This window comes from Anopheles bellator (genome assembly GCF_943735745.2).
Source record: "Anopheles bellator chromosome X unlocalized genomic scaffold, idAnoBellAS_SP24_06.2 X_unloc_2, whole genome shotgun sequence".
In the NCBI taxonomy this organism is placed as follows: Eukaryota; Metazoa; Arthropoda; class Insecta; order Diptera; family Culicidae; genus Anopheles; species Anopheles bellator.
Genome location: NW_026684282.1, coordinates 68,215 through 94,493, shown reverse-complemented (window position 1 = coordinate 94,493; position 26,279 = coordinate 68,215). Strand labels below are relative to the sequence as shown.

The following is a 26,279-nucleotide window of genomic DNA, read 5'->3' as shown; positions in this document are numbered from 1 at the left end:
AAGAACAACTCTTCTTGCCACATAAGGGACAGAATTTACCACGGAATTGACGTATGCTAGAAATATCGACCACTAAACAAAACTTCGCCCTCTCTGTCACACCGCAACAATCAACCTTCAACTGCGTCGCTCCATTCTCTCGTCATCGTGCCGGCATCACAACGTGCTGCACCCAGCTTCTCTTGGGAACACTGTCACCAAAAAGCCGCCAAGACGATTTATCTCCGGTCGTACAAGGATATCTTTCCGGGCGGTGGCCATAACCAGTTATCCTCGTTATATCCACAGTCCGTGATGGATCGCAGCGTTGCTGGAGGTAGTGGTGGTGTAAGTAGTGGTCCTGGTGGCCCTATCTCAGGCGCCCTCGACGCCATGAGTGACACAACCGGTCTCTGCCTGCAGGATCTGGTAGGAGGAGGTGCTGGAGGGACTAGCGGTGGAGCAGGTAATGGCTCGAATGGGGGCAGGGGGGCTGGTAACGTCACCAATGGAACTGCTGACCACATCCACAATCACACGCATCATAACCTGCATAACAGTCTCGCTACCAGTGGAGTTAGTGTCTCCTCAGCCATCACTAGCTTGATGTCTCCTGGAGGCATCAATAGTGCCGGTCTTGGTCACTTACACCATGGAACCCCTGACTTATCTGGACACCACCACCATCATCATCACCATCATCAGCATCCTTCGGTTGCATTACACGAACCACTGGAAAAGTTGAAACGTAAGTATCCTAATGATGTTAAATTTGTTGAAAAATAAATAAAACCTTTAATTTGCCCCTTTAAGAAAGAAAAGTCATGTCCTCATTATAGATTTAACAGTCAGTCACAATTAACATGGCGTATAAAATAGTAGATCAATTCAGTACGAGGTGTGTTCAAAAAGTATCGCAATATTTGAATTTTCACGGGCTACGTATATCTGATTTTCGATTTTTTTATGGCGTTAGATTGCCTCACATGTCAGAGAATTTTGGTGAAAAGTTCGATTTTTTCGAGTAATCAGTCAATTTTTGACAGCTGTTTTGCTTGGACGTGTATCGGTTCATCGTCGATTTCTGTCCACTCCAAAAGAAATTTACCACGAAGCGTTAATGTGAGTTTTGGAAACAGGAAAATTCAGGAAATATTCACAGGGGGCCAGATCTGGAGAATACGGTAGCTGTGGCATCATTAGTGTGATGTTTTGGCCAGAAATTCGCGCAAAAACCGCGATGTGTGAGCAGGGGCGCGACAGCCAATTTCGGGTTTCCCACAAATCCGGGCATTTGTGACGGATTACTTCGGGCGAATTGCGGATAACTTGTAGGAAATATTCTTTATTGAGTGTTCTATCGTTTGGCAAACACTCACAATGCACCACGACCTTGCAATCGAAGAAAACTGTAAGCAAAACTATTCACATTCGACCAAACTTGGTTTTTCGACGTCCACATCATCTTTGAGAAAAGAAAGAGAAAGATTCCATCCTTCCTTTTGGAGTAGAGAAAAATCGACGATGAGCTAACACTTGTCCAAGCCAAACAGCTGTCAAAAATTAACCGACATTCAAAATGACCGAAGTTTTCACCATAAGTCACAGATATGTGTAGCAACCTAACGCCTTCAAAATATAGAAATTCGAATATAACACATCTTTCAAAAAGTCCCGGGACTAACTATGAAAACATCATTTTATCGGCAAAATTCTTTATTATTCATCAAGATAATCTTCTTCAAGCCCCGCTGATAGAGCAGTCGGTAACGCTCGTCGCTGTCACCGCAGCTGGCCTGGGTTCGAATCCCGGGATCGGTTGTCACTCAACCTGCCATGGTTTCGATTCCCGATACCGGCGTGTACCGGCGGGGCTAACAACCCCGACCGTAAAAACGAACTGTTACGGTGTTAGCACCACGAGGTATTATTAACTAAAAATGTCTCTGGTGCAGGCTTAGATCGCCCAGCGGTTGTAACGCCAAAATAAGAAGAGAAGAGAAGAAGAATCTTCTTCAAGTGTAATACAATCATTCCAGCATTCATTCTCGAACTTTTCAATGCCATGTTTGTAGAACGATTTGTTTTTCGACTCAAAATGAGCCTCAGTAGTAGCGATCACCTCCTCATTCGAGCCAAATCTTTTTTCCCGTAGCATTTTTTTGTGATCTGTAAAGAGCCAGTAGTGCTGGGGGCAAGATCCGGCGAGTACGGAGGGTGACAAGGTAGTTGGAAGCCTAATTCGTTGAATTTGGTCATCGTTTTGATTTGTGATCGTTTGTTCCATTGTGATCAAACGCGGCAGCCATCTGGAAAAAAACCTTTTTCATAGGCAATTTTTGGTGTAAAATAGTAAATACACTACCAGTTGATATGTTCAACATCTTATCTATCTCGCGCACTTTTATTTTGCGGTCATCAATCACGATTTTCAATACTTTCTTGGTGTTTTCGGGAGTTACTGCCTCATTTGGCCGACCCGAACGTTCCGCATCAATTGTATCAGCACGACCTTTTCTAAAGTCTGCATACTACCGACAAATGGTTGTTTTCGACGGAGTAGAGTCCGGATAACGTTTTTCGAGCCATTGCTGAGCTTGAATAGTGCTTCTTCCTATTAGAAAACAATGTTTTATCAACACATGAAACTCCTTTTGACCCATTTTTTCACGATTGCAAAGGTAGCGTCACTTTAACCACTATAGCTTTCTTGGTTATGTTTCGAATTACATCAATTATATTTTGGCACATCTTATCTGAAGGTTGGTACTTCTGAACCTTGGTATATAAATTGTATTATTACCGCCATCTCTATGTTAGTCTCGGGACTTTTTGAACGATGTGTTACGTAGCCTGCGGAAATTCAAATGTCGAGATACTTTTTGAACAAACCTCGTATATACCTCGATATCGAAGAAGACAACTTGACAAGTAAAGAGACAAATATGTCGTTAACAGCACACGTAACGAACAAACGAACTAATGACGCTAATGACGCTAATATTATATTATCGCTTTGGTGCTATCACACAATGATTCAAATTAACCCTGAAAACATAATGAGTCTCAATTAGATTACTACTGAATTTCCTTTGGCGCACGATTTCTTTCCCTTTCGCGCAAGATTAGGAAAGGTAATGAACGATAAAAAAATCCTGCACCCTGAACCGCTATGCACCCTTAGTTTCGAATTTAAAAAACCGCTCGTTTTCCCCGTTCCCTACATTTTATGTATTGACATGGACAGAGAAGGGGAAGACTTGGTAATAGATTATATATTCCTCTTTCCAAGAGGAGGTAAAAAAAAAACAGAGAGAAATAAACAAAGTGTCAGAACTTGCAGCAGTTCAATTTGTTTATAAATACATTATTATGTACAGAGCTATACTGACGGTAGTTGGATCCCTTCCTTCTTTTTAATAAAACAAACGAAAAAACGTCTCATAAAGAACGTTCCGCATCACGATTCTGATCTCCAGTTAGTTTCCGGTTTAGCTTTCACTAGGTCACGTTTCACTTCTATTTTCATCCTCTTATTCCTGAGACAAATAGATTTCAGTCAACAATGTATTCAGTTCTGTACTTTCTGTTTCCATTGTCACTCATTTGTTCCTCTTTATAACCTACTAATATTCGATATGCTATCCAATGCGCGCTGGCACTTGTTGCAAGTTGTTGCTTCTCTCTTAGATATGTCCTGGCCAAAGCAATGCATCCATCGCCAGTTTTTGAAAAAATGGATAGCCGTCTAACAATTTTGAAATAGTGCCTAAAAGCTTCAGATTCAGTAAAGAACCAATCGAACAGTTTTTGGCAATAGTATGAAAATGTTTAAGAACTGTCTGAATTTATGGACAAGAGCATGATGCAAAAAAGGAAAAAACTACTCTAAGAGACATGTATTGTCAACTTAATTGTATAATCTCTAAGCGATGTTGACGGTAGTGCACTGTTGTATTTTTGGTGGTCAAACTCACAATAACCCCCGCTGACGCTGACATTGATATTATTATACAAATTTAGTTTAACTATTTTTACCACATTTTTTTCAAAATGGTTGGCATTTTTTCCGCCTATTATTTATTATGGCTTTGAATTAATATTTGAACACGATTTGGTGTAGTATAATATTTGTGGCCTTTACATAGCGTTATTATTTAATAGAATTGTTTTTTTTAAATATATATTTAGGTACGGACTGGGCCGTATTTTTGAATAGAATTGTTCTTTATTGCAGAACTAGGTGTGTCCAGACCCCTTGGTACACGTTCCTTTTCAGGCAACCCAGGGGGCCTGGACCCTCTACATGGCGTTTTCGTTACCCCAATTTATCTTTCACAGTAATGTTTTAAGATCATTGTTGTGAGAGAAAAATCGCTAACAATAAACGCTACAATCAAATGTGATCGGTGCAGATATATGATGCGTAAGTTTTTAATATACGGAAATATGAATTCATCCGTACTACAAAAAAATTGTACAATAACACAGCATCATTTGACGTCAAAGAACTACTTGATGAACGATCAATTTCACAACACGAACGAAATTAGTCAAATAACTGCTCTCATCGTTCGAGTCGCTTGACTCGTACACTATACGTACACTATATGACAGTAAGCACAACATATAATGCCTGCTATAGCGACTCCTTCATTGTTCTCATTCATTCTCCATTATTCACGAACTTGCCTGTTATCCTATCAGGGCCTAGTGCTATGTTGATCTTAGCCAACGTATTGTACTCCGGGTTTCTTCAATTCTCAATGGCAGAAGCATATTTGCATCCGGCAGTGCAGACGCTGGCTGCTCGGTAATTTTGTCATTGAGTAATTCATCAAAGTGCTGGGCCCGTCTCAAGTATTAAAATGTTTCGACGACCTGCTACTGCTTTGTAAAATTATCTTGTGGGTCGATATCCCACTCTGTTTTCCTCAAGTTCACGTTTTTTTTTCATACTTACACTGTCAGTTTTTGGTTCGTTGTGTACGTTTTTGTCTTTTCTGAGTTCTTTTGTATAATATTCTACGCTTACCAGCGTCTTGCGACCACCTCTCATTGCTGGGTATGCACACTTCTTTCAATTCGTCACTTGTCCACAAATCGTGTCAAACTAGCCACATCTGGTTTCGATATGACATGTAACTATGATTATTTGGAAACAGTTACTCATACACGTTTTTGTTTGTTGAAGAATTAATAAATTTTATACTGCAATATAACAGTAGTTATCTCTTCATTGAATGAGTACTGCATATAACGAAAAAAAAAACTTATTTAATTTTGTTTTACAAAGGTTATACATATACGTTATGGTTTCTGTTCAAAATAAGAAATAGTTCTGAATAATTGAGGGTGAGAAATTAGCCGTGAAAGGTACACTGATCCGGTTTATTCTTGTGGGACGGAGAGTTGATATTTCATGACACCGCACTCGATGACAAATTGCCGGTTGCCGCAACTTCCGAAGTGAAACGCTCCCAAATGACAGCTGTGCCATGCAAATTCGGTCTCCCATGGCAGACTGATTGTGTTTAACACCTTAAGTGACAAGAGGGTGAACCCTAAAAGAAATGGACATGGTAATGGCTATCAACTATCCGATTGAGGGCATTAAATTGAGGCATTGAGTGAACAAAAGAAAACAAACGAAGGTATTGCAGAATGGTATTGAGAATTATTGATATTTTTTCTAATGAGTCTATTTTTGCTTATCGCTTATATTTTGCTTATCGAAAATTGCAAATAGCTTATATGTTGGTCGAACTGCAAAGCACCCATATTAAAAAGCTTTCTTTTAGTTATTTTTTTAATCTTAGAAGAACGGACCAAGCCGTGTTTATTATTTTACAGTTATTTTGCTTACATATGCTCAAATTATGTTTACAAATGAATGGTATACAATAAAAGCCATACGTTAATGCGGTCATAAATGCGTGTCAATTGGCAAAATTCTTCCCGAATTCCTCGGACGGTTTTTGAAAAATGTACCGAAATGAGGAAATACTAGGTTGTATACTAAGTTTTGATGTTCGATACCAAAGGCCGCAGCTACGAGACTAATTTTTTTGTTACATTGGTACACTCTTCAAATGAACGTATGTGAAGTTTCATTTCAATCGGTAACTTAATTTTTTTTTACACGTCCTTTAGTATCGACATGTCACAGTATTTTTTACAATGGAAAAAATCAAGTTCCGTGCAATGACTTAATTTTTAGTTTTGGAAGGTTTAAAAGCAAAAGGGGATTTATGAACGAATTTTGAATGTGTTTAAGGAGTCCTCACCTTTAATTTGAGGGTTAAAAGAAGGTTTCTGAGTTTGAACGTGGTAGCAGTAGCCTTCAAAACAATCCACGTCCAAAAATAAACGCCAGAAATCGCAGAAAAATTACACACTATCGTATTGGAAAATCGTCGAATCATTCAAAGAAATTGAGTATAAGGCCTAATCAACTTATTAAGCGGTATAACCAATATTTTGACTGAAGTTTCGGTTTCCTGAAAGCTGTTTGCAAAATGGGTGCCGCATTCGCTAAAAACGCACTCGCTATAAACGCATTCGAATGGCTTGAGACTTGAGCCTATCACCATGATCCTGAATAAAAAAAAGAGGCCAAAGAGTGGTGTGAACCTATTTCTTCGGTTCCGAAACGAGTTCGTACATGATTTGCCTAAATATATGTTAGCATAAGTTTTGTACCATTACATGCCAAATGGTAAAACAATAAATTTTGAACTTTGTTGTAACATTCTAGACCTACTGAAAGTGAAAGTTTGTGAAAAAAGATCCGGTTTGCAAAAGAAAAACATCCTTTTTCATCGGGGCAGTGCACCGTGCCACAAGAGCAATTTGAAAATGGCAAAAATCCATGAATTTAAGTTCGAATTGTTTAAATATCAATATGAAATAAATTTTTATTCAATGATGACGTCATAACAACTGTAAAAAATATTGTTATATGTCGATACTAAAGAGGTTGTAAAAATATAATTAAGTGCCCGATTGAAATGAAACTTCACATACGTTCATTTGAAGAGTGTACCAATATAACTAAAAAAAGGCTCGTAGCTGCGTCCTTTGGAATCGAACGCCAACACTTAGTATACAACCTAGTAAGAGCACCAAAACCATGTTGCACTTAGCGAGATGCTGTACAATTGCATTTTTTTATTTTGTAATGTTTTGATCGATGTAAAGATTTGATATTTTGAAAAGAGTTTTAACCCCCGCTTATGGAGCAGTCGGTCGCGTTCGTCGCTGTCACGCAGCTGGCCTGGGTTGGAATCGCTCAATTTTTCATTTTTCTAGCCGCGGATTTCAACTCGTGAGATGCCCCCTCTCAGTATGGCGGTTTTACCGGAATAACTGAGTTCTGTGATCCTTATACCGGTAAACTGTATGGAGGGAGCGCCCTTACTCCCCGAACAAAAAAATCGCTCAATTTTTCATTTTTCTAGCCGCGGATTTCGACTCGTCAGATGCTCCCTCTCAGTATGGCGGTTTTACCGGAATAACTGAGTTCTGTGAAAATAATAGCGGAAGACTATATGGAGGGAGCGCCCTTATAGCGGAATCCTGAAGCTTATAGCGGAAGAAATCGTATGGGCGCCGTGAGCGTTTCCCCCTATTTTTTTATTCTCTCTTCCTCTCATTCCATATACCTCTCACCTCCATACTCTCAATGAATTGTCAAATCGTTCTGATGTTGTAAACAATGTTTTGTATTTATTCATAACCACAAATGTTTTACAATTACAATATTTTCACAATTGTTTCACTATTCCACCATGTACATGCACTTTTCACTTATCTCTGCGCGTACGATCCATCCCTGAATCCTGTATTCCATGTATCCTGTACCATCTGCCCTATCGACATTGTCCCGTACGCTTGTAATGGTCAGCTGAAAATGGAAACAAACGCGGTGCACTTTCACTATTTAGAAGTAAATACTTTTCGAGAAATGCTTCCCGATGCTTAAATTTACTTACCGAAATAAGCAACAGCTTAAAATTCACTATTAAACATTATTTTTACACCAATATTTTTACCTCGTTGAATTGCTTTCGTCGTGCGTCGTGCGTCGTACGTTGATATGAAACTAAAAGTTTCTAACAGTTTGACGTTGGAGTGCCGGACTGGATGCTACATGAGCGTGACAGAGAAAAAAAAGTTGTTCGGTGTTGCGCTTTCTTTCTGGCCTTTGGTGAGAAACGAATCGGCGCTCAGATATTTCGTCTCACTATGGAAAATATGAGTGACTTTTTTGTTCGGGTCCGGTATCCTGCGGCTTGTACCGGTAAAAATCGTATGGGCGTTTTCCCCTACATTTTTATTCTCTCTTCCCCTCATCCCATACACCCTCTCAAATCGTTCTGCTGTTGTAAACAAAGTGTTGCATTTATTCAGTTTTTTACAACAACGGTTTTTAAACAATTGTTTCACTTTTCTGTATGGCACTGTCTTTTGGCAAATGTTTAGCACTGCGTTGTCGCTTTCGATATTCCGCTTGCATCGTCGCATCGTCCGCTCCATCGTAATCGTCCGCTGTGTTGTCGGCATTCAATAGCAGGATGACACTCTGTTCCATTTCATGGTCGGCTGAAAATGTAAACAAATGCGGTTTACTTTTACGATTTAGAAGTAAATACCTCTCAAGAAATGCTTCCCAATGCTTACTTATTTACTTACCGAAATAAGCAACAGCTTAGAATTCACTATTAAACATTATTTTTACACCAATATTTGTACCTCTTCGAATTGCTTGCGTCGTGGGATTGGTTGATTGTGGTTTCGATTCCCGATACCGGCGCTGACATAGGGGGAGGGGGGTTGGCGCGGGGCTAACAACCCCGCCCGTATAAACGAACTGTTACAGATAGCAGCAGAGATATTAACAATGTGATATGTGATTAACAATGAAATGAAACAATCAACAATGAAATGTGATTAACAATGATAGTAACAATGGTGTGCAGGCCAAGACTGCACAGCGGTTGTAGAGCCAAAGAAGAAGAAAAAGAAGAATTTGACTGACTAATGCAGCTTCCGTAGGCTGTAGTCTACAAGGAGTTCAGAGAAATCTTTTTTAAACTACACGAGCAGACTGACATGACCTTTGATTTCACGTGGTTGAAATTGCAAATGGTTGATGAAAAGTAGAAAGGATATCGAATGGTTGGTTGAATAAGCTATGTGAAAATGATGAAAGAAGAGCTAGAAAACGATCATCCTCATGCTACAAAATATATATTCTCGATCGTTATCCTCTAGCGAACTCAATGAACTTACCATCATAAAACATAACTTACGGTCTTAACCTACATTGCCGGAAAAACTAGACCCAACTCTAGTAACCAATTTGTTTCCAATTGAAAATTATTCTCAGATTAAGATACGATGTAGAACGATGAGAATGTAGCTTCGGCACGTTGTATGCATCAATAAAAACAAAGAAATTTTTCTCTCTTGCTCTTTTACACTCTCTCGCTCTATAAATCTATGCCTTATTCTCTTCTTTCAAAAAAAAAATGTGAATGAAAAAATCTAAAAGTTGTTGGTCGAGGATAGAGAGAAAAAGAGGAAAAATGTCAGTGAGCTCAACAAAAACATAAGAACTAATCTCCATCAATTTTCTCTCGTAATGGGTGTGATGAATCACCAAACGCTGAACACCAAGAAAAACACCAAACGCTGTACCAATGCATATATCCCACAATCCTGTGGTCTACTAGTGCAGCTGCACTGTGCTGCATTTATGTGTACGGTATTTATGTGTATTTCCCCTAATAAAAGAAACATTTTAAACTGGACCGGCGCAGCTGGTAGAACCATAATTCTTCGTTAGATGTCAATCCGTCTACGTTCCACAGCATCATAGAGAGAGAACTAATAATCACAACTCATCTGGTCTACAACGAAATATAACATACTTTGCTCAGATGAGATACCAAAATAAAGAAAACAATGTTCACAAGAAATATACTCTGTCCATATAAAAACATAAGTTTGACATGCTATATTAGATACCTACTTTTACTCCTTTTTCTTATCAATACAATTCTTTTCTGATTCCAAATGGCATATTGCTCCTTGCAGGGTTTTACGTGGGTAGGCAGCTGAGGTCTATTGCGCCGACATAGTTTGATAACAGCCTATCCTTTGGGAGATAAAAAAGAATTCAAAGTTGATTGATTCGCAGCATTCAAACATCGTACCAATAAAGTACTTGAGTTTGCCCCTAGGTCTCCTATACTATTGTGGAATTCACGCTAAAGTAACATTGAAATTTATTGATTCTGCTATAATTTGCCCCTCTTTAATTTAAAAATCAAACAAATAATAAAACTTGCGATCATTCAGATACTATCTTAAATTTGAATCCCGTTGTGTAAAACAAAATGGAGAGTAATACGATGGGCATTCCATTCAGGCGCAGCTTGGCTTCTTATCATTGCAATCATTTGTCTCACGCTAGTTTGTCTCATGTCTGTCCAATGGGCATTTTCGGACTTGGTTTGTGAACAAACGTGCGAAGAAACACGAAGAATGCCTCGAGCAGTTAGAAACCATTCATTTTATGTTTCAGTGTTGTTTTTACACTGCAAGTTCTATCTATTTTCATTCAAACGGTAAGTTGCCAAAGACTGAGCAATAGAGATGTTGACAATGTTCCGCTTCATCGGTCCATTGGGCCATTCATCCTAATGCCATAGAACAGGTCGGGTTAAAAGGGTCGACTGTTTCTGTTGCCGTGCCTACCCACCTTCGTGCTGATTTTCTGGGTGTTCTCCTCTCTTGACAGGCAAACTCGTTCCCCGTTACGGTTAGTCGTCGGCAACAAGTGTACAAATATCCCACGACGTCTAGGAGTCTTTTCGGGCAGCATTAGAATTTGACGCTGCGAGGCATGGACAAAACGTGAGAAAGCAGTAAACGCGAAACGAATTGTATTTAACGCGTTAAACTGTGGAAACCATAGTGAGCAGCTTGTTTTTTGCAACCGTGAAGCTAGCCGCTTGTTGCAAGCTAAGTAAATTCACTAAATAGCTACAACTAGATATGTTGGTAATACCATGCTTCTGATACCGATTTATAGTGTGGCTTAATCCCTAGCAATGGTGTTAGCATTCTTCATAAGTAAGAAACTGCTCGAAAACATGATGTATTTTGTTTGTTTTTTGTAGATTTTTTAGAGAAAGTTGGGAGATTCGACCTCCTTTCATTTTCTTTACTCTACGGTTTCAGCCATCTATTTTAAGATTTTGCCTCACTCAAGCACTTCAGCAGTTTATTTCCAATAAACTGCAGTAACGTATTCGGCCTTTAAAAATGACTAAAGAGAGCTTGACTGTAACGATCTCTAAACCAGCATTCAGCATGGCACTATCCGTGCAATTCATGACTGTTTTTGGCCCTTCATACCTATATATCCTGGTGCCGATTTCTATCAACGCTTTTCCATTCTCCAGAGGATGCGTACTAACTTACTTCATAACTGTTTTGGTTCCACTCTGATTCTTGTTAACTTGACCGCCTGTATAAAGGAGGCAGTCTATTACAGAGTACAGAGAGAGATATCCTGCAGCTTTCTACAGCTACGAATAGTTGGGCTATAAGCGATTCATAAATATTCACGTTTATATCGACGACCAACAACGAGTGCACCCGAATCGTGTACCACAAGTTCATATAGGATTGCACACTTTTCGGGCTGCTTGGCATCGGGCAAGCTGAAAGCGTGGAATCAATACTCGGTACCATGCTCGATGATCGGGGCCCATCAACATCAACATCCGATCTTCCGGCACGGCTCATTTTTTCTGCTTGTGCAACTGCTTGTATCGCAGTATGTTCATTAAATTCGGAACTTGGATAACTGGTTGTATCGCAGTATGTTCATTAAATTCGGAACTTGGATAAGAGAAACACAACTTCATGGTTTGAAGTATACTTTACTATTCAGTATGACCTTCCTGACCATCAATATACTGCTTCCAAGAAGACTTCAATTTATAAATTCCATCCTTGAAATGAAAAACAGGAATGCTTTCAAAATACACTTATGCATATGTTATGACGTCATCATTTGATGAAAAACGGTTTTCACGCATGATGTTTTTGGTTCTGGCCAAATCTGGTGGATATTCCAACAATTCGAACTTTTTCATAATGGATTCGGATTCGATGTAGTTGAACTTTTTCTTCAACGAAATTAATTAATTTTTGTCATTTTCAAAATGCTCTTGTCACACGGGGCATTGCCCTGATGAAAGAGGATGTTTTTCTTCTTTAAAAAGCGTCTTTTTCCACGAGTTTTCACTTTCAGTAGCTCTAAAAGGTTACAACAATAAACAGAATTTATTGTGTTACTAGTTTGCAAGTAATCCGCTAACAAAATTCCATCCACATCCCCCAAACTTATGCTAATACCTCTTTGGTCGGTGTCTGGGCCCGAACTCGTTTCGGAGCCAAAGAACCAGGTTCACACCAAGAGGAACCCCCATCAGAAGTCCTTATATACTTTCAATTTTCGTACATAATTTTCCTTTGTTTTCAAACTTTCCTAAAATAAAAATTAAATCACTGTACAATATTTCATTTTTTCCGTTGTATAAAATACCGTTACACGTAGATACTAAATGGCTTGTAAAAGAATTAAGTGACCCGTTGAAATGAAACTTCGGAACCCACTGAAAGAGCAGTCGGTAACGCTCGTCACTGCCACGCAGCCGGCCAAGGTTTCGATTCCCGATACCGACGTGAAAGAGGAGTTTGGCGCGAGACTTAACAACCCCACGCCCGTAAAAATGAACTGTTGCGAATAGCACCAGAGATATTAACGAGATTTTGTCTCTGGAGCAGGCTAAGATCGCCTAGCGGTCGTAACGTCAAATAAGAAGAAGAAATGAAACTTCACAAACTTTCATATGAAGAGTGTACCAATAACATAACAATAACAATAAATATAACAAACATATATTAGGGTCGTAGCAGCGCCCATTGTTGCCGAGTCTCCGCATTTAATGAACAACCCAGTAAGTGTACTGAAGTCCGCAGAACTATTTATTATTTAAAGATTGCGGTTTCCTTTTATCGAAAAGTTTGTTATTCTCATTATTATTCGTATACTGACAAGAGACAAGGCTGTGGAGTAGCAGAACTGGAAACTCCGTGCACGTCATACCGATCATCAACCCTTCTTTCGAAAATGAATTTCAGCCTAGGATATAAGAAAGTGTCTAGTTGATGTTTAAATTGAGATTTATGAGTCCACAGCACAACGGGAAATCTGACCTTCTTCCTCCAGATTCGGAGGTGGCTTCCATTGGTTTTCTCACGAATTCCATGTTCAGGAAAATCCTCAGCATGAAGTAGTCTCTACTCAACCAGAGAAATTTGAGACCTTTCTAGGCATGAAGTCATCAAATAGATCTGTTTCGAGCATTATGTAATACGACCGAGCATCCTCTATAATGTTGTTTCGCCCTAGTCTCAGGGGTTTGAACATATTGTAATACGTTATGTAAAGTTGTAATGGCATTTGTTAGTTTTTGTGGTTTCTGTGGATTCTGTTTGCTAGCATATGACTTTGTGTCTAATACGCTCCGAAACTTTCGAATTTACCTCATAAAAAAGAACAGAAACAATGCTCAAAAGGATCCTTTCTAACGGAAGTTCACGAACGAACTTTTATGGTCGAATGAACAACGTGTGAGCGGTTCACACAAATTACGTTTTGCAAGAAAACAGACATACTGCACTGGTTTCCAAAAAGAAGGAGATGAGGCATGAAATGGGTGTTACGCCACAGTTTTTAGGTGTATTTTTACAACCACACATATGAAAACGAGTTTAACAGACCACAGAACATATTAAAACTACATGGTAGCGTGATTTTCTAAATGAAAACACCTAATAAATAAGTGGAATTTGCAACAACCAGTAAACAAAATTTATTTAGTGTTAAAATTATCGGTGTGCAATTTTGATGTAAAAATAGAAAAACCCGGTAAAGCTGATGATCGGAATGTAGTACATATCTTCTTCTTATTATTTGGCGCTACAACCGCTGTGCGGTCTTGGTCTGCACGAGAGACATTGTTAACATTTGTTTGTTTGTTTTTTTACGGGTGGACTTCTTAGCCCCGCGCCAACCCCCCTGTCACACCGGTAAAGGGAATCGAAACCATGGCTGGTTGAATGATAACCTGAATGAATGACGGTTGTGGTACATATAATGTATCTGTAATTATTAAACATCTATTAATCATGTTATCGATAGAATAACAACAGACATAATTAGACGTCGTGCTTTTTAAAGCTGAAAGCTGAAAGCTGAAAAATATCTGATAAGGGAGAGCATCCGTGGCTCACTACCGTTTTCTTTTTATCCTTTCCTTCATACCCTTTTCCTTCCTTTTATACCCTTTTTTATCCTTTTCATTCCTTTCCTTCCTTTTATAGCATCCTTTAATACCCTTTTTCGGCACGCATCGATTACTTGCCACACTCGATCAATCGATCGTCTTGTTAATCTGCTGACTCTGAAAACCCAACTTCCTTCGTTTACAAATTTGGTTCTGATTTCTGCCATAACTACACTGCTTTTCATAATGATAACCTCACCCGTTTTTTCAGACTGAAGCTAAGATAAAACGTTGAACTTATTTTTCGTAGATGAGGAATCAATTAGTTTTGCAAAAGAAATAATATCCATTGCTTGGTTTTCCGAAATAAAAAATATTTTGACTTGGAGATCCAAAAAACGATAAAACGGCTGTTTCCAAATGATAACCTCATTATGTATTATTCAAGAAAATATGGCCACCCAGTAAAAATGAATGAAAATTATGATGTGTTAATAATCCGTGGCCTCTCCATTAAGATTTATTACTTGAAATATACGTTTTGGCATACTTTCGGATAGGTTCTTTAGCACCTTCATCGACAGGGAATGCCAAGCATTCCTAATCGCCACTTCAAGCGTCTGTATGTTTTCGTACTGCTTGCCATCCGCAAAAATCTCTCGAACTAGAATTCCCGAAACATTCTCAATAGGGTTGAGATCTGGAGAAACAGCCGCCCAGATCATAACATTGGCTCCCCAATGTTACAAGTAAGCTTTTGTTGCTCTACTTGCATGGAGAGTTGCATTATCCTGCTGTAAAAGTAGCTAGTGGTGGTTGAAACGATGCAGATATGGCTTAAAATTACTCTCCAGAATGGCCATTCGTTCATTCGTAACGGAACTATTGTTAAATTACATTTAGCTTGGCTGTTAAACGCACCCCATATGATGTAGGAACCTCCGCCATAATTCTGTCGTCTAAAAAAACGAGGTTCCCGTCTCAAATCTCACCAGTAGTGGCAAAAACCATCCGGCCCATCAAGATTGAATTTCTTTTCGTCACTCCAAACGACCTGAAATTAAAGAAAACTCAAATTTTGGAAAACTCAATGAATCGATAGCTTACATAATTCCATTCATCTTTCCATGACATATGCTCATTCGCAAATTACGATCTTGCTGCTTTGTGGTGTGTCTTGATTACTGAATTTTATCTCTTTGATTATCTGACAATGCTTACAGAGGCACTAAGAGTTCTCCAGATTGTAGCATACCTAACATTCATGTGAAATTCATTTTTAATACGCCAACAATTTTTCGTTGTGTTCGACGGAGCTTTAACTACTCTTCGTTCATCTCGAGGGTTGAGTAGTTTTGGCCGTCCAGATGACTCCCGAGCCTCATATTCCGATGGATCTTTCAAGTAATTATTGACAAACCTTGGAAATCGTTTTCGTAATGAGGCTCTTTCCCGATTTGACTTCCCAACACTATGGTACGCTTCATTTTTCCCGTTTTCGTCTTCTCCTAATTGAGCTCCACGACCCATTTTTAAGCAAAATGGCTAATTGACTACAGGAAATATGCAAAACTACTGAGATGAAAAAACTCAGTTACTTGACAATTCAATGGAATTATTAGTAGGACTGGACTAGGTCTGACTTTTACAAGTGAGGTTATCATTTGGAAGCAGCTGTTTTATGGTTTTTTGGCTTCCCAAGTCAAAATAATTTTTATTTCGGACCCAAGCCAAAACCAAGCAATGGATATTATTTCTTTTGCAAAACTAATTGATTCCTCATCTACGAAAAATAGGTTCAACGTTTTAGCTTAGCCTCAGTCTGAAAAAACGGGTGAGGTTATCATTATGAAAAGCAGTGTATATATGTTAATACAGAAATAGACTCTGTGAACACAAAGTGTAGTAATTTGATTGTTTCAGCGAAAACAACTTTGATCGTAAAAACCAAACAGAACATAATCGGATGCACCAAAGGTAAACTAGATAAAAACAAACACAACTAGGCAACCTCAATATATCACGTCAGGCTTATTGTATTTTGTCACACCAATTTGGAAAATATGAAGTCTAAGATTCTGAATCATGTGGAATCATCATCACCAAACAACAAAAACCATTACTTGTGCTACTTTTTCTATTTTGATTGAATTTTTATCGTCTTCCTCTTTTCTCATAATTTTTACACTACCGATACTTCAAGTTTCCATCGATGAAGCAAAGCCAATCTGTTCGTTGTGAATGCAATGTCGAATATACCTTCCACGCACCCTGGGTAGATGCAACATTATGAAACTAAACAGTTATTTTTATATAATGTTGATTATTATATATTAAACGCATGTTATTCCTCAATATGAATCGTTGAATATTTTATATTTGCGTTTTAGTTGCTCAGGTGAGTTGTCACTTTGCGTTCTTTATATGTTTATATCTGAAACATGTTAGCGTCCTTGGTCTTCAAACTTCTGCAATCTGAATAATTCCTGCCGAATTCCTGTAGGTTGCAGCTTTCGAAGCTTGAAAGGGGTTGACTTGACGTGACCGTTTATGTTGTAGGCCTATGAAGCGATTATCATTATTATTAGACTAAGGTTGTGGCTAAGTTGCTTCTGCAATCCTTGATTCCCCATGTCATTCCGCACCGCGTCTTCGATTGTCTACCAGTCTTTCTTCGTAGATGTGGGTGAATAAATTCATTTGACCAGAAAATTGGTCCCATATGGCTTATTGTTTCCCATCTTGTCCTAGAAGCCGTACCCGATGTTTTTCGTAAAATCGTGGCAAAGAAGATGGTGAGGGGGCTCAACGACAGGCGGCAAAAGAATCGCATAATCATTATCTGCCCATCTGAACTGCACTGGGTTTACACCCTTTGCAGTGCAAACCCCTTTCCGGCGTAACCGATCATCGTAGAAATCCTCTTTTTCAGAAGGGGAGAAAAACAAACTGTACTGAAACATGCGGACCCTTCGTCTATCGCACAAAACAAAAAAGGCACACATACACACAATGATACACACAATGATGAGGATAACCTCAAACTCATTTTCCTATAAAATTATCATTTTTCTCGTTTTCCTGCTTCCCTAAGATAACCCCTGGCTTCCGTTTAGCCTCCCCCAAGTGTGTCAGTCAATAAACGTTAGATTTGACTCTCCTCCCCTACTTCTATTTCTTGTACTCCACCATCATTTCACTATTGTATATTCGACCCCTGGATTTCGTCCAAAGCAAGGGGTTTGTGATTGATCGACGTCGTTGTCTCGTGCCTTCGCTCGGGAGTGTGAAATCAAAACCAGATAATTTAGGATGCATTACGCACATGTTTCAATCTCAGCCCCTTGGTATGGTAAGAGAATTTTAGGAACAATTCCTCCCGTGTTTGCCCGTCTAGACATTCGATGCTTAAAAGAGGGAAAAACGGTCTCAGCAAGATTGAAACAGATGAGACAGATTAGTGTTTGCCTTTTTTTTGTAATTTGACTGTTTTCGCCCTTAGACAGCCGACTGCGACCCTTCTTTTGTTTTATGTCACCCAACCTTCCATTTCTATCCCATATCATGCAGGGTTTGCTCTTTTATTGCTTGCGCTTCAGGTTCGATTTGTTTTTGCGGGTGCATAAATATGCTAGAAGGGATATTTTTTAGCTTATGCTAACTTTCAACAGCTTCCCCGTACTTTTTGTTCAGGGTTGGTGGTAAATTAAAAACCATTAATAAAAGCAAACCATTAAAAAAGCAAACCCATTAAAACTAGCATTTGTTTGGGTGTTAGTTTATTGTATAAGAGATTCATCATATTCAAAGTAGACTGGAAACTCGGGGTTTCTTTTAGTTTTGTTCTTATGTTGCAAGGATCATGCAGTGTAAAGTATAATAAAATAATTCAAAGTTTATATAAGACTATACAGCCTCTTTTGCCAATTATTAGGGTTTTAGTATCACCCCGTAAAATAGTGTATGTTTCATTTAAATTTTATAGTGCTTCACGGAAAGTAATGCTTAGATACCTTGTGCTTGAGGTACCTTTCTGCAGAAGAGGGGAACATTATAATTAAGAAAAATGATATAATTTGCACCAAAAGATATGTAGTTACAGATCAACATAGGCTTACAGCACAAAATGATGTGTGAAAAAATCTGATATAATTATCATTGTAATTGCCCATACACCTATGTTTTCTTCATTCGCTCAAACCGCGTATATACATCATCCTGTATATCACGAAAGATATTTTTTTTCATTTGGTTCTAAAAAAATCGACTTAATATTTTTCGATGCTTGAACATTTCTTGGAAAGGTTCATTCATTCCATTTTTGTATACAATAAAACTAGCTGGTAAAGTATCGGTACCATAAACATCATGCCAAATTTCAGTAGCCGAGTAACCGAATCGAGTAAACAAAAAAATGGTGACAGCATTTTTTGGAGTGTGAAGTGTCGCCGTGTATAAACTTGAAACTGTACGATCGATACTTCGCCAGATATCGATCACTAAATTCATTTATCGAGAAAATAATGGATTACTATTTAGCCAGCGTTATATATAATCGTACTACACCGTCTATATCTATGACTGGGGAAATATATAAATTATTCAAAAATATGTTCTACACTCATAGATTCAAACGGTGCTAAATTTGTTTTGTTTGCTACCCTTTTATATAGTAGGACGTCTCTCTGTGGTCGCAATGCACCAAAACTAACTTCCAGTCAATACAAACAAGACTGAATAAAATTTTCAAAATGATCCTTAATTTACACTGGAGAACATCAACAAATCTTGTTCTAAACCTAGCTAGTGCAAAGACTATCGTTCGAAATCAAGAAACTAAAAGAAATCCTAATCAACAGATGCATAATTCTATCTATGCAACAATTTGTGAGTTAATTAGTTGAACATTTTAAAGTTAACAAGTTGTAAGATATTGTTAGTTAATTGATATAAGCAGGATATAATGACTTAATGCCACGTGGCATAACATATAATTTAAACAGATTTAATTCCAAACATTTTCACTTCAATCATTTTGATACCTTAAACATATCAAATAGCTGCAATCCAAATGTGGAATATCTCTGTACTCTTATGTAATCGAGCATTTATGTCCCATAAAGTTCTAAGTTTAATATAAAAAGTATATGCTACGTCGTATCATGCCGATGTACAAGTTAGAAATGGTGCTACTGTACCGTGCCGATGTACCCAAAATAGTTCCACTACAAATAGGAAAATTCATGAAGGAAACAGTTTCCTCATCTAGTTCTTTATACTCATCTTTAGCCCTCCCCAGTCAAGTTGGTTCATTGCATGTGCTATTTTTGTTTGTAGTGCTCTGATGCAACGAGGATGGCGTACTTAATCCCATTTAATCTTATATTTCCTGAGCCTCATTCGGACACTGCAATCCCAGGAAGTCGCTTCGTTACGCTATGCATAAAACACGCGAGAAATTATGTAAAGATTTTTAGGTGTCGTATACCGCAATTTGAAGGCCGACACCAAGACGGAACGGTCGTCGTTAACCTATACTGTGCCGAGTGACGGATACGCTAAGCATTCCATCTGTCAAAGTTGAGAAAGAAAAAGCCTAAAATAACATCTGTAACCAGCTGTCGGAAGAGATGGAAAGTAGTAGAGCGTGAGGATAATGAGTGTTAATAATTCACAGAGGGGCCAATAACTATCACGGCAGGTACAACAAATGACAGAATTTCATGAAAGCTGCGCCAACAAATCATCGGTCAATTAGGGCAATAAATAGTCCTATTAGTATATAAAACAAATTTGAAAATTTTGTGTAAAGGCTTATTTGAGAAACATCGAGAAAAAGGATACCATGACGCCTCAGCCAACATAATCACCTATACGACAATCTGTTATTGCACTGCTGAGCCGCGATGATGAACCATACAACAACCATGCTATATTTACCAGTAATCTATATACAGCATGGCAACTTGCAAGTGATACCCTTAAATTATGTCATAAAAATCGAAAAAAACTCTCTCCTGTAGCTGTTTTAATAACATGTTACAGTAGTAAACTTACAATGTATTTAGTTTAATTCAAATTTTTTGCCTTTGTGTTTGATTACGGCCCGAAGTCGCTTTTCGGAAGCATCACACGCCGCACGCACGACTTCGTTAGGCATTTCCTTCCAGATTTTGACTGAATGATTCTTAAAAGTGTCCAAACTCATATGCTTTACGTTGTTTAACTTTCCTGGCATGCATCCCAAGATATTAAAGTCGAGTGGGTTCAAATCGGAAAACGATGAAGGCCATTCAAAGGAACTGATGAAACATGGCAAATTTTGTATGCACCATTTCTGAACAACCAATGCTTTGTGAATAGGTGCTGAATCCTATTTAAAGCAAAAATCTTCATCTCCAAAAAGTTCCTTGGCTGAAGGCAGCAAATGGCTTCTTATAACGCTTTGCAAGTTGTACTGCTAGTTGATTTTCACGACCCGATCGATGAATAACAGTGGTAGTTTGCCTTTTGCTGATATTGCTCCTCAAACCATCACATCTAGTGCATTTTGGTACCTGTAGACCCCAATTTTATTCTAACTCTACCTCTCTCTTATTGGCTGGTATATCACGAAGACTTCCACCATAGACACGATCATTTTGCTTGTTCAAAGTTGCCTCGAAGGTGAACAATTTTTGTTCCGAAAAAATTATGTTGTGAGCAGCATGCGTCCTCATTAGCATCCGAGATCTGACAACCCTGTCAGCAATATTTTTGAGAGATAATCCATGAACTTCTTCTTCTTCTTCTTCTTTGGCACTACAACCGCTATGCGGGTTTTAGCCTGCACCAGAGACAATGTTAATATCAATTATTCTTGGTGCTATCCGTAACAGTTCGTTTTTACGGGCGGGGTTGTTGGTCCCGCGTCAACCTACCTCTGTCAGCGCCGGTATCGGGAATCGAAACCATGGCCGGTTGAGCGAAAACCGATCCCGGGATTCGAAATTTTTATTGCTTTCCAAAAAAATGGCTAGTTTGTCGACAGCGGATCAAATTTTGACAAAAATGGCCATAGAAGGAGAAGGAAAGGAAACTGAAAAATCAAAGCATAAACAAACGAACTGTCATTACACTAACTGGAGCTCACGGAATTTTTCGCCCAATTGCTACTAGTGTGGACCCTAGCATATCAAAAAACCTGTAGAGAAAACTCATACTGTGGACGAAGCGTAAAAGGGCTGAATACAAGAGCATTTTTGATTATGTTTTGCGTGCAGGTGTGACTCATTTTCATATCACGTTCCATTTATCTTCCCGAGCCGGCCAGATTTCGTCGAAAACGCTCCTTCACCGCTTTGATTACCGCGGAAGTCCGTACAACCCGTTTTTTCCCCGGTTTTTTTTTGGGGACAACTGTACCAGTTTGCTTGAAACGTTTGATAATCCTGTACACGAATAGTCTGGTCAAGTTCAGATTTGACAACGTCCTCTTCATCTGAATGTTTATGAGGTTTTGAAGATGCAAGATCTTGATTTGTTCTCTATAAGAATCCATTAAAATTTTCTGGTGAACGAAACACAAGCACTGACTTTATCATGTAAGAATAAACTGTAAACATAGTACTTCGTCAAACAGCAAACAAAGATCAGACCTACAGCTGTAAAAATCAAAACGATAATGAACGAATGAATGTATCACTTTCTCGTTGCCACCCTGTGGCAATCATAAGGCTGAGGAAAAAGTAATCGACGTTTTTTGCGAGTACTTCAAAACTTTATTTAAGATGCTTTCAATGATCCGATTTGCGTCAAAAATGCACCGTTTTGTTGGAAAATTTGTAGTTTTTTTTGATAAATAGCTCTTTTGTAGAAGGCTCCAAAATGCCTCTCTTGTAGAAGGCTTCATCGTTATTGGCGAAAATCTCGAGCAATCCATTTTCACAAACGATCTCAGTTTTTCATCACTCGGTCTTTTGTAATGCGCTAAACAGGTGTCAATCGTTTAGCACAAGGTCCGGAATATACGGTGGATGCACTAAAGCTTTCTCACCAAGCTCCTGGACTTTCTGGTGAGTCACTAAAGAAGTTCGTAACATTTCGTTGTCCTGCTGGAACACGAAACCACTTCCGTTGGCCTACCAATGGCTGAACCGATTTGGCTGTAAATTGGTAGGAACTCTCTTTTGTATGTTCTCGCGAGTCTCTCTCTTGCGAGTAATTTGTCGATTTGACAGTCTCTCTCGCACATTCTCGAACATTTGGAGATTTTTTATTGTTACTTAGCTATCATTATTATAACTGCCAAAATCTATTGCAACAATCCGCGAACACAGTGTAGTGTCGTAATACCGAACAGGGAATAACAAGTGCCTCATATATTGCCTTAACAATGGCTGTACCAAGACAGTCGAATCTTTCCCGACAAAGCCGTAGTGCAAAAAGGATGCGTTACATTGCGAATAATATGACGAATAATATAAAGAAGAAAAATTGTTCACAATCGGGACCGCGTTCGTAAAGCTGAATGTCGCGCTCCTCAACTCCAAGAGCACAGAGAGGCAATCCGTGAAACGGCTCGGTTGCGAATGCAAAATCTTCGAGTGAAAAATAGAGATCAACAAGTACATAATTCGCGACGCACAAGAAGAGATTTGGTAAATGTTGATTTGTATCGAGCAGCGTTTCGATATGATTGCATCGCTAAGTACAGCGAGCATGCCAGCGTTTTCATTGGACCAAAGAACGTACATTGTGGTAAATGTGACGCGTTGAAATTTTCCGGAGAAACGGCCGGATTGTGCTGCCCAAGTGGAAAAGTGATATTGCCATTACTGACTCCGCCACCAGTACCTTTGCATTCATTGCTTTGTGGCGACACAGCCGAATCATGTCATTTTGTTGAAAAATTCGTCATTACAATGGATATTTTCAAATGACGTCATTTGGGGCAAAGATTGTTAAAGAACGAGAATTTAATCCGACATTCAAGGTTTTTATTTTTATACTAACACACTATTGTGTGGTTGTGTGGTAGTGGAAGAATAACTTATTATAGTTATTCCTACGAATAATGTTTCTTTTTCTTCTTATTGGGCAACAACCTCTTAACGGTCTTAGCCTGCACCAACCACAGACAATCTTAATCTCTGATGCTCTCTGTAACAGTTGGTTTTTACGGGTGGAGTTGTTGGTCCCGGCACCAACCCCCCTCTCTATCACGCCTGTATACAATACAATATAATATACCCCAGCGTCACTCAACCAGCAATAGTTTCGATTTCCAATACCGGCGTTGACAGAGGGATTGGCACGGGACTAACAATCCCATCCGTAAAAACGAACTGTTGTGAGTAGTACCAAAATTATTTATCAATGTCTCTGGTGCAGGCCAAGACCGCGCAGCGCTGCAAACATAAAACACGGCGCAAACATGGCGCTGCAAACATAAAAGAAGAAGAAGATAAAATATAATATATATTAGTAGGTAATATTATATTTTAGCGTACATCTGTTTTCAGTTGTTTGCGAATCAGAAAATGTACACTGCTGGCCAATAAAATAGGTAATTGCAAGAAGCTGATACAATTTGAACTGTAACTTTTGAACTACTAAACCAATGATCACCAAACTGATACTGTACTTAGATACACTAGTTTACGTCATTTTCATTTTTTTCTTTCTTGTCATTTTTTGCTATGTTGGTGATATTTATGTCAAAAGTGACAGGTGTATTACCACTTAACATTTTTTATTTCGACAACAGTCCGATTTGGCATGGTCAATAAAATAAGTAATTCGTTGTATACGCTGCAATTTCACATGACTTCTTGTTACAACCGCCGGCGGTTACAATCGCCGAGTGGTCTTTACCTGCTCCAAGGAAGCTGTACCGGCCACTGTTGCGTCCCGGTCGACACAATCTCTCCATCTCACATGGGGCCTACCATTTAAAAAATATTACAGATGAGGTAACAGTTTGCTGCTCAATGTCGTTCTTGGGAAGATACTGAAGATTACGAAAAATTGGCATAATATTTTATGGAGCGACGAAACCAAAATTTATTTGTTTCGAGCAAACTCTCAATGGAATGTTCAACGAACTGCTGGCATATAATTCCATCCCAGGCTTACAAAGAATTGTTTAAGACATGTAGGTGGAAGTATCATGATTTGGGGATATTTTTCATGATCTGGTATAGGTACCCATTTCAGAGTACACAGCACTATGAATGCTCTCGAGTATATATCAATCATGGAAGACGTTTTTCTGCCTAACTCAGAAGAAAACATTCCACTGAGATGGGTATTTCATCAAGAAAACGATCTCAAGCATACGTCGAAGCTTATGAAATCATGATTTGATGACGATAATGTGTCACTTTTGCCTTGGTCAAGTCAGTCTCCTGACTTAAACCATATTGAAAACTTGTGGAATACCTTGAAGCAATAGTTAGCTGGACAATAGTTTCCAAACAAAGATGAATTGTGGCAAAAAGTGCAAAAGTAGTGGTATTCCTGCAAAAACTTGTAAGGATTTGGTCGATTCGTTGCCAAGGAAAATGTCTGAAGGGCTTCAAAACAACGGCGGATACACAGGATAATGACTAATTTTGAAATAAAATATTGACCTTTAATAATAGGAAAAGTGTAAACCGCGTAAATTAAATTGAAATGTGCCCTATACGCAGATTTACCTATTTTATTGGCCAGGTACTTTTAGCTGCATTCTATTGTAATAATCGAATTCCTAGAATTTTTCACCTCTTTTAGATCATCTTTATTTTATTTTTGGTACTACTATCTTGTGCTATCATTGTAATACCTGTGAATTCAATAGGTTTGGAAATATGATCAAATAACGCAGCGCAAATACCGTATTTTTCCGTGTATAACGCGCACCCGTGTATAACGTGCACCCATATTTAAGAGAAAAAAATTGGAAAAAAAGTTTTTTATTATACATTTTTCAGATATGTGATATCCCACAAATATCAAATGATAATAATGTATTATTCTAAATATTCTTTAAATATTCTAAAGTAGACTAAAGATAAAATGCGTATACATTGCAAAAGACATACTAGACCATTACAAGACCATCCATAGCATTGCTTATGCCACATTCATTAAATGATTTCACAACAACTTCTGTTTTAACTCCCTGCCATGACTTAATGACGATATTGTATGGATAATTATATTCCTAAAAAATGTTTCATTTTATAATTTATTCAATATGGTATTATGGTATTATGGTAAAATATATACCGAAAAGGGCACATTTATATGTTTAGAGGAGACAAAATTTTTACTTCCCTTGTATAACGCGCACCCAGATTTTGGAGCAAAAAAAATTGGGAAAAAGGTGCGCGTTATACACGGAAAAATACGGTACTTTTAGCTATTGTATTGGCCAGCAGTGTGTTATATTAAGGCAAATTGAAGATTGTTTCCAGCGTTTTGAAGCACAAATTGCTCAAAAATTTATTCCTTGCTCTTAATAAACATAAATGTCGACTTTTCCAATCTTAAAAGAACGGACCGGGTCGTTTTTATTGCACTTGGTTGTTTTTATAGTAATTGTTTTCGATATGTTTGATACGAATCGTTCGAATTTATGTCGAATGATACTTTTGTGATCCACATTGTATTCTATTAATTTGTGCGTCCTAGGCCCCTATTAATTTTGGCGAGTCTATTACCTTACGCCAGCCTAGTTACTAAAAGATGCCAAGTGCAGTGGCATTTCCTACATCGCGAAGGGCCTTATCCCGGGAATGCTCGGTTGTCGGATGTCGATGGTTAGCTGTGGCTTGTTGTGGAAAGTTGGGGTTTATTCATGCTATTTTTTGTATTCTATTGTTATTGTAATTGCTGATTTGTAATCCATTCTCTGTTATTATTAGGTGTATGCGTTGAAATTTATCGTTTACATATAGGGGG

At 38.4% G+C, this 26,279-nt stretch overlaps 1 protein-coding gene across 1 annotated transcript in view; it reads left to right on the top strand.

Moving 5' to 3' along the window:
• The first annotated feature begins 294 nt into the window (after positions 1 to 294).
• LOC131214138 (pituitary homeobox homolog Ptx1) overlaps positions 295 to 26,279 on the top strand; it is a 77,550-nt gene continuing 51,565 nt past the window's right edge. Inside the window, exon 1 of the mRNA XM_058208507.1 lies at positions 295 to 727. Within this exon, the coding sequence (XP_058064490.1) occupies positions 295 to 727 (433 nt within the window). The remainder of the gene's footprint in view (positions 728 to 26,279) is intronic.